Below are 10,034 nucleotides of genomic sequence, written 5' to 3'. Positions count from 1 at the left end.
TCAAAAAATGTTTACTTTAGGGGTAAAAAGGCTTAAAGCCTTCTGGTGTGTTTCATTATTCCTATCCATACCCATCATTCCCTTTTCTTCCCTCAGGCACTTTCTGCTACAGACAGATGCACTGCTTCACTAACTCAGCCTCCCAGGCTTAATTTGCTTGGCTGTATCCACATCTTTCACTGCCCCTCCTTAAATCAGACCACATTCTCTTTTGCTATTTTTGACCATTTAAAAACATTTTTTCCACTCCACAGGTCATTTTAAATTATATAATTATGAAATAAAGTAAATAACTGGGATATCTGAGTGCTTACCATGTACTACAAAAATCTTTACATGTATTATCTTTAACCCTCAAAACCATATTGTTGTCATTTTACATATGGAGAAACTGAGGCCAAAAAGGTTAAGATCATCAATGTAGGAACTTGAATTAAACTGCAAAAATACAAGATTTGCTGGCAATAAACAAAATATCTTTATTATGATTGTTTTAATGGTTAAAATTTGCATGTTTCCTAGATAAAGTAGTCCATAACAGGATTAAAAAATTACAAAAAAGCAAGCTTCTTAATGATTCATTTGAATTAACTATAAATTAAAATACTTGCTAATTATTTAATACCTTCTAAAATAACACAAAATATATTCAATATGTAATACAAGTCTTAATAATCTGATTCTCCTTTTATGCAATTATTTACAAACTCTGAACTAAAAGAAAAACATATGGCTAAATGGTGGAATTAAAGAACAAGTATGTTCTCAAATAATTTTATCCTAAGTAATCTATTCTTTGGAGTAGAAATACTCACTTAATACAGTATGTTAATTATAATCAATTTTAGCTACACTTTGTTGGTGCGAATTTAGCCCAATTTAAATTCCTGTGTGCCTAGAAATCACAACTATTCTCTTTAAAAGCTACTAAGAATTTATAACACAGTTTAATATTCAGACTGATATCCCACCCTACTTATTTTAAAGGTACAGAATTTAATGATACCTTCTTTTGATAAATGGAACTTACTAACAATGTAAAGCATTTTCCTTTCTAAACTGTATAGTTTTATTCAGTTATCTATATAACAATGGTATAAACTAGTAAGCAAAGCAAGCAGCATTACTTTTTTTAAATAACATCTTTAATTAAAGTTTTTGCAAAGGTAAAATATTAAACTTAAAATAGGTCTTAGTACATCAAAATACTAAGTTCTCTAATTGTATTCCAAGATGGTCTTTAAAACATAATATCCCATATATCACAGAAGAGCAACCTTGATCTGCAATTGTACAGAATGAATTTTACAAACATAATAAATATATTTACGCCCTTACACATAACAGTATGTACAACAGCAGTTGACAATAGTAGCTCAGAACAGCAAAAAGGATTAGCCCCTCCCCCCAATTGTAGCCCTGATACATACTGGATGATTTAAGGAAACTTGAAATAGTAGCTACTAACTCAATGTAGTTCTTCCCTTAAGAGAGAAGAAAAAAACAAGTTTATCTTGTTCCTCAAAATAAACAAAAATATCAAGTTTGGTGTGCTCTTCCTTAAACCATAAAAAAATGACAAAAAACAGACTAAGGCAGGCTTAAAAAGGGAATACAAACTTCAGAATAATTTCCGTAGCACAAGAGATTAAAATGCAAAACTATTTAAAATAAACCCATGAGGAGATATATAAAGTAACTATTTTTTAACCAATGAATTCAAAATCTGAAATAGCTGATTCAGACAGAGAGGTGGGAAATAGACATATGAAATAAAATGAAAATGTACAAAGATGGATCAATAAAATATTACATTGCACAAAAGCTCAAAAAAGTTCAAGATGAAATAATCTGAAAATATAGGAATTTTCTCAAGTGGAAGAAAAAACTAAGTTATAAAGGGGACTCCCAAGAAAATTATGTCTGATTTCCTATACAAGGTGTATTTATCTTCTGAAAAGAATGGTGACGTTATTGCTATAAGATAATCAAAAATTACTCTTAGAAGGAGATAACCCTCTTCATTCCTCCATAAAAGCCAGAAAAAAAAGAAAACCAAATCCTTGATTTTCATATAGCAAAAGAAAATCTTTATACAAAAGCTATTATATTTTTATGTTCTTGCTGTCCAAGCCAGTCGATTACAGTATGCTCTTCAAGAACACATTTTAATCACTATACACACTGCTCAAATCTTGATGTATCCCTAAAAGAATAACATCAAGGTGGCTTTGATTTTAAGAGAGGCAACAATATAAACGTGGTATTATGGTGGCATTTAATAGAAAGAAATGTGAACATTTAAAAAAATATAAAAGCCCAATATAAAGATCCCCCTCATATAACAAGACATTTTACTCTAGAAACTAATTGCACATTAAAGAGTTGTTTCAGCCAAATGTGGCGCTCCACAGAATTTAAATGTGCTCTCAGCCATTCAAATGGTCTGATTATCCAAACGACCACCAAAAAAGAGTACATACACTGAAAGGCACGCATTTCCACACTTTTATCTAGTACTTTTGCGTAAATTTCCTTAGCACTGCTGATTGTTTTTTAATAAAAGGTGCCATCACCATCTGTGCAAATCTAAACAAATCCTTTTCTGAAACCTTTACTTATTTCATAATACTAAGTCTGAACTATTTTCCCTCTTTGAATAAACATGTTATTTTCATTTCAAAATTCTGAAAGTGGGAATCCTTGCCTTTTCAAAGGAATGACAGAACCTAATGAAACGATTTGTTAAATAAAATGTTAAAAGCATGATTAAGAATTCAAGTACAATAAAAGATAAGCAAGTGGCATTCTTATAGCAAGCCACTATAATAAAACTAAAACATGCTATTTGATTAAAAAGGAACACGATGCAGTAATATATAAGAGCACAATTTGGTATGCAGTGTTGTTTGGACCAGCTTTCAGAATATTCACAGGTAAAAGAAAAGCACTTGCCAAGTATGTCATAATTAATATGCAATATACACAGGTGCAAATATAAATGGCTATTTCCTGCTTCAAAATAACCCTAATGAGTCACTCTGAAAGCAGTGGTTGTTCATGTTTGAGTATAAAAACAGGCCAGTATACAATTCTATTATGAATACGAATGTTTTCGTCTACATAGAGAGCCCAAAATATAAGCTGAATATCATACAGTAATCCAAGGTTCAGTAGCATAAGAACTACTAGATAGCGAAAGGGTTTTAATCAACACTGCAGCAATGCTAAACTTTTATAGGTAGTTCAGGTCATTGACTTCTTCACTGGGTAAATATAAACCTACTAGCAACTATACTCAAGGGCAAACAAACAACAGGACTTCTGTGATTTTACCCCCTCTCCCTTCTCTCCTCCCAGTCTCATTAATTAAAAAAAAAAAAAAAAAACCTGTGTGTGCTTTGAGCATAGTGGGGTAAACAAATAAATCTCCAGAAAACTAAATTAATATAGTAAAAATTAAAACCGTATCACCAGTTATGGCATCTAAATAAAACCTAACTACTAGCATGCTAGAAACCACATTTATACCAAAGTTCAGAACATAAGTTAAAGGGACCAAGGTGGTATGTGGGGTGGGAAGCAGGCAAAAAAAAAAGAAAAAAAAGATTAGCCTTTTCAAGAAAGTTTAAAGATTTGTGTTAAAAAAGGAAAAACAATATATAATACCTCACAGTTTTTCTTTGCAATGTACTTTAAAGTGTTTCTATGTTACTTCTGGAAACACAAAGGCAAATAAAAGGAAGACAAAAATGGAAGACTTAAAAAAAAATCAATATACAAGTAAGTTAAACACATGTGAATTTTGTCAAAATAAACCATGAAAAGAATTAGGTGTAAGAACAAAGGTGAATACACAAGTTCCTACAGTTCTCCCAAGCAACTCGTTCACACTGAACATAGCACTGCCACATTGTTCTTTATAGCCCCTTACAGAATACAGAGCTATGCATTCTTAATATCATATAACATTTCTATTATTTTTAATATACAAGTCAAATTTCTATGCTTTCTTCCCAATGTGCAAACTGGAGCCCATGTCTATATTATCAATGGCCTGGAAGGGCCACCAAATGAAAGAGGTAAATATGTACTTAGTGGCCCACCCTCCTCTAACCCCAAAATTTCTCCCTCAAATTACAAAGTTGCATTTTAAAAGTGTGTTCACTTAGAATCATTTTAAAATTCTTTACTAGTAAACACAAAAAAACTTTTATAATTACTAAATTGTTTAATAAAATTCCAGGTCCTCACCACCTGCCCAATGCTTCAATCAATGCACAGAATGTTATCTAAATGTTTGTTTAGCTTGAAGACTAAACACATATATAAGCATATACTCTTCAGCCCAACAGGAAAAAAAAATCTATCTATTCATATGTATATAATTTCAGCTAGATGGTACCTTTGTGCAATAACACTGTATTCCTGAGGAGCCACTGGGGTTTCTTTTTAAGGTGGGGGGGCTAAAAGAAACAAATGCAATTTTTCTGTTAGGAAATTGAAGTTATTTTAATTCTGCTCAACTCAGATGAGACCCAAGTCTTTAAACTACATTTAATGAGTCTCAAAACCTAATTAAAATAAATACCCATTCCTGGGTAAATTTTGTCTCCAAACTGTGATCACTGTTTACTTCCTTTAACTCTTAAATAGATGTTCCATAAAGCAGGGAAGGAAGAGGTATATATTACTGAAGGAGAACAGCAAGTAAAAATATTTAAGACCTATTATGAGAGTTCTAAATTGTTTCCTTATACAAATGAATTAAAATTCAACACATATTCTTACCCTTTTGTAAAAAGCTCACACACAATTTTTACCAAATATAACCACGTACAATAAGCAGTTTCGGTTCAACCTATCAAAAGGGAAGTTTCTTCAGTTCATTCCAACAAGTATCTTCTGACTGAACTCAAGTTGGAGGAAGGAATATAAACCAAGCTTTACATGCTAATTACCAGTGGCAGGTACCTGTATTTAAAATCGACAATTACGGTTTTCTTACACAAAATCCCAACCCTCGCCACCCCAACAACCCCAGGTGCTACAGTTCCATGGCTTGCCAGTTAGAAGTAGTGTCTGTGTTGTCAAGGTCTCTTTGTTCCAGTAGCTCTGCTTCTACTGCACTTCTCTGACATGCAGAAGTTAAGTTTTGGTTGGTATATGTCCCAAGTTACAAACTGTCCACTTTAAATTTTTTTTTAAGTTTCTTTTGTTTTATTTATAAAAGGAAAGAACCAACTCTTCACCATTCTGCATCTCCAATGGCTTTGGAAAATATATAATCTCTTCCATTAAGATTCATAATGCCATCCTTGAGATGAAATTTCCATTTGTTTTTACTTCTGTGTATCTAAATAAATAAGTAAAAAATGTATGAGATAAAATAAAAAGAAAACAAACCACAGAAAAATCATTCACACATCAAACTTGTATATTACTGCAATTGCAAACTGGTTTCTTTTTTAACTGAGATATAACTGACATGTAACGTATTAGTTTCAGGTGTACAAAGACCATAAATAGTTACAAATTTTTTTCCTGTGACAAGAACTTTTAAGATCTACTCTTTTTGTAACTTTCAAATATACAATGTTATCAACTGTAGTCACCATGCTGTACTATATCCTCCTGATTACTTATTTTATAACTTAAACTTTGTATCTTTGACCACCTTCACCCATTTCACCTACCTCCAAACCCTCATCTCTGGCAATCACCAGTCTGTTCTCTGTATCTATAAGTTCACTTTTTTCGTTTTAGATTCCACATGAGATCACATGGCATTTGTCTGTCTCTGTCTGATACTTCACTTAGCATAATGCAAAGTCCATCCATGTTGTCATAAATGGCAAGACTGCCTTCTTCTTAAAGGCTGAATAATATTCAACTGTACATATACATACACCACAGCTTCTTTATCCATTCATCCACTGATGGACACCGAGATTGCTTCCATTCTTGGCTGCTGTAAATAATGCTATAATGAACGGGGGAATGCACATATCTTTCAGAGTCAGTGTTTCTGTTTCCTTTTAATAAATACTCAGAAGAAGAATTGCTAGATTGTATGGTAGTTCTATTTTTAATTTTTTTTTTTTTTTTTTTTTTTTTTGCAGTACACGGGCCTCTGTTTGTGGCCTCTCCCGTTGCGGAGCACAGGCTCCGGACGCACAGGCTCAGTGGCCATGGCTCACGGGCCTAGCCGCTCCGCGGCATGTGGGATCTTCCCAGACCGGGGCACGAACCCGTGTCCCCTGCATAGGCAGGTGGACTCTCAACCACTGCACCACCAGGGAAGCCCTCTATTTTTAATTTTTAAAGGAAGGTTTACACTGTTTTCCATAGCAGCTATCCCAGTTTACATTCCCACCAATGGTACCACAGGGTTCCCTTTTCTCCACATCCTTTTTAATTCTTGTCTTTTTGATAACAGCCATTTTATCAGGTGTGAGGTGATATACCTCATTGTGGTTGACTTGTATTTCCCTGATGATTCGTGATGTTGAGCATCTTTTCATGTATCTGTTTGCCATTTGTATGTCTTCTTTGGAAAAATGTCTATTCAGGTCCTCTGCCCATTTTTAAATTGGGTTGTTTGTTTTGATGTTGAATTGTGTGAGTTCTTTGTATATTTTGGGTATCAACCCACTGTCAGATATATCCTTTGCAAATATCTTCTCCAATTCAGCAAGTGGCCTTTTTGTTTTGTTGATGGTTTCTTCCGATGTGCAAGAGCTTTTTCGTTTGATGTAGTCCCACTTGTTTATTTTTGCTTTTGTTGCCTTTGCTTTCTTGTCAAATCAAAAAATCACCAATAAGACCAACGTCAAGGAGCTTATCATCTCTGTTTTCTTTCTTCTATGGTTTCGGGTCTTACATTCAAGTCATTTTGCACTGATTATTTTGCATGATAAAAGATAGTAGTCTAGTTTCATTCTTTTGCATGTGGCTTCCCAGTTTTCCCCACACCATTTACTGAAGGGACTGTCCTTTCCTCATTTTATATTCTTTGCTCTTCTGTCATAAATTAATTGACCACACAGGAATGGGTTTATTTCTGGGCTCTCTTTTCTGTTCTATTGATCTATGTGTCTGTTTCTATGCCAATACCATACTGTTTTGATTACTATAGTTTTGTAATACAGCTTGAAATCAAGAAGCACGATGCCTTTGTTCTTTCTCTAGATTGCTATGGCTCTTCAGGGTCTTTTGTGGTTTGATACAAATTGTAGGACTGTTTGATCTCTTTCTGTGAAAAATGCCATTGAAATGTTGATAGAGACTGCACTGAATCTATAGATTGTTTTGGATATTACGGACAATTTAACAATATTAAGTCTTCCAATCCATGAGCAAGTAATATATTTCCATTTACTTGTGTATTTTTCAATCTCTTTCATCAATGTCTTAACAGTTTTCAGTGTACAGGTCTTTCACCTCCTTGGTTGTATTTATCCCTAGATATTTTTTTCTTTTTGATGCAGCTGTAAATGGATTGTTTTCTTAATTTCTCCTTCTGATAGTTCACTATTAGTGTATAGAAACTCAACAGATTTTTGTATCCTGAAATTGACTGAATTCATTTATTAGTTCTAACAGTTTTTTGGTGGAGTCTTTAGCATTTTCTATGTAATATCATGTCACCTGCAAATAGTGACAGTTTCCCTTCTTCCTTTCTGATTTGGATGTCTTTTATTTCTTTTTCTTGCCTAACTGCTCTGACTAGGACTTCCCATATCATGTTGAGGAAAAATGGTAGGAGTGAGCATGCTTGTCTTATTCCTAATCTTACAGGAAAAGCTCCAGCCTTTCATTGATGAGTATGTTACCTGTGGGATTTTCATATATGTCCTTTATTAAGTTGAGGTACATTCCCTCTACACCAACTTAATGTTGAGACTTCTTATGTTGAATTTTGTCAAATGCTTTTTCAGCATCTATTGAGATGATCACATGACTTTTATCCTTCATTTTGTTAACATGGTGTATCACACTGACTGATTTGTAGATGTTGAACCTTCCTTGCATCCCTGGAATAAATCCCACTTGATCATGGTATATGATCTTTTCAATAAATTGCAAATTCAGTTTGCTAATATTTTGTTGAGGATTTCTGCATCTATGTTCATCAGGATGATACTGGCCTGTAATTTTCTTTTCTTGTGGCATCCTTGTCTGGTTTTGGTATCAGGGTAATGCTGGTCTTGTAAAATGAGTTTAGAAGTGTTTCCTCCTCTTCTATTTTTTAGAAGAGTTTGAGGATTGGTATTAATTCATTAATTGGTATTAATGTTTGATAGAATGTACCCATGAAGCCATCTGGCCCTAGACTTTTGTTTATTGGCAAGTTTTTGATTATTGATTCAATCTCCTTACTAGTAATCAGTATGTTCAGATTTTCAATTTCTTCACGATTCAGTCTTAGAAGGTTGTGTGCTTCTAGGAATTTATCCATTTCTTCTAGATTGTCCAATTTGTAAATGTATAATTATTCACAGTAGTCTCTTATGATCCTTTATATTTCTGTTATCAGCTGTAACATCTATTTCTGATTTTATTTATTTGAGTCCTCTCTCTCGGTGAGTCTAACCAAAGGTCTGTCAATTTTGTTTATCTCTTCAAATAACCAGCTTTTAGTTTCATTGATCTTTTCTATTGTCTTTTTAGTCTCTATTCATTTATTCCCACTCTGATCTTTGTATTTCCTTCCTTCTACTAACTTTGGGCTTCTTCTTGTTCCTTTAGGTGTAAAGTTGGTTTGTTTGAGATTTTTCCTTATTTCTTGATGTAGGCATTTCTCTCTATGTACTTCTTTCTTACAACTGCTTTTGCTGCATTCTACAAGTTTTGGTATGTTATATTTCCATTTTCATTTGTCTCAAGGTATTTTTCTAGTTCTCTTTTGATTTCTTCTTTGACCCATTGGTTGTTCAGTAGCATATTTAATCTCCATCTAATTGATTTCTAGTTTAATACCACTGTGGTCAAATTGGTTTTTAATAGTTAATTTGACAACCTCTCTTAAAAAAAAATTCACTAGGTGCGTTTTTCAAAAATAAATTTATCTATAATTAGTAATACTTATTTTATAGCTCTCAGTACTTGTGTTCATTAAAGTAGTTAATAATATTTCTCTGAAAAATATCTTAACTCTACCAGGTATGTGTATACATGTCACTTCATAGGAAATTTTATACTGGCAAATATTTCAAACAGCAATACCCTTTGTTCTCCCTGATGCTTCTAGACCATTTTTTTTGGTCTTTTCTCTGTAACTCCTTTTATGTCTATGCCATTGATTTGACCTTAGGCTTTTCTTCATTCCTCTTATCTACTGACCACCAGGACACTATCTTTTCAATATTGGTATCATGTTTACAACTACTCTCTTCTTCTTCCTCACATACAGTAACAACTTCCATATTGCTGACCTTTTTAATACCGTGGCCCCACTGTATTAGAATTCACACTAATATTAGTATTTCTCTAATTATTACTTTCTCTCTAATTCTATTTTAGTTGTCTTCAGGACACCTGGCAACTGTTTTCTAAAAGGCCATCAATAATCTTCTAGTTACCATGTCAACAGCCTCTTGTCGTACGATTTATTACAATATCCCTTAGCTGATTTCCAGGACTTCACTCTCTCCCTTCCTTCCAATCATCTTTTAAGTATCACTGCCACTTCAGGCTTTCATGTTCAACAGAGAAAATTATAGCCTGGAGAGGTTCCATGGCATGACCAAGGGCATATCACAGTTAAGTGACAAAGATGATTCTCTTGCCCCAGTCCAAAATGCTTTCTACTAATCAGGCTGTTTTATATAATAATGCAGAAATTCTCACTATATAAAGGTATTTTCTTATCCCACTGCTAAAATTCCATGGTCTAACATCCCTGTGCAGACAGTCTCCATGACACATTCTTAGCAAATCACTGTTCGGTGTCTGCTTGAGTATGGTTAAAAGTGGGGGGTAAAGAACTGCAAATTAAGTTATCCCTTCCTGGGATAGCTCTCTTATAACTC

At 33.6% G+C, this 10,034-nt stretch overlaps 1 protein-coding gene across 1 annotated transcript in view; it reads right to left on the bottom strand.

The window, feature by feature from the left end:
• Positions 1–387: 387 nt before the first annotated feature.
• Positions 388–10,034, bottom strand: part of GTF2A1 (general transcription factor IIA subunit 1) — a 46,282-nt gene continuing 36,635 nt past the window's right edge. The window contains exon 9 of the mRNA XM_079913964.1: positions 388–5,356. Coding sequence (XP_079770090.1) covers positions 5,249–5,356 — 108 coding nt within the window. The 3' untranslated portion in view covers positions 388–5,248. The remainder of the gene's footprint in view (positions 5,357–10,034) is intronic.

Source organism: Stenella coeruleoalba (genome assembly GCF_951394435.1).
Source record: "Stenella coeruleoalba genome assembly, chromosome: 2".
In the NCBI taxonomy this organism is placed as follows: domain Eukaryota; kingdom Metazoa; phylum Chordata; class Mammalia; order Artiodactyla; family Delphinidae; genus Stenella; species Stenella coeruleoalba.
This window is presented reverse-complemented; position numbering and strand designations above follow the sequence as displayed.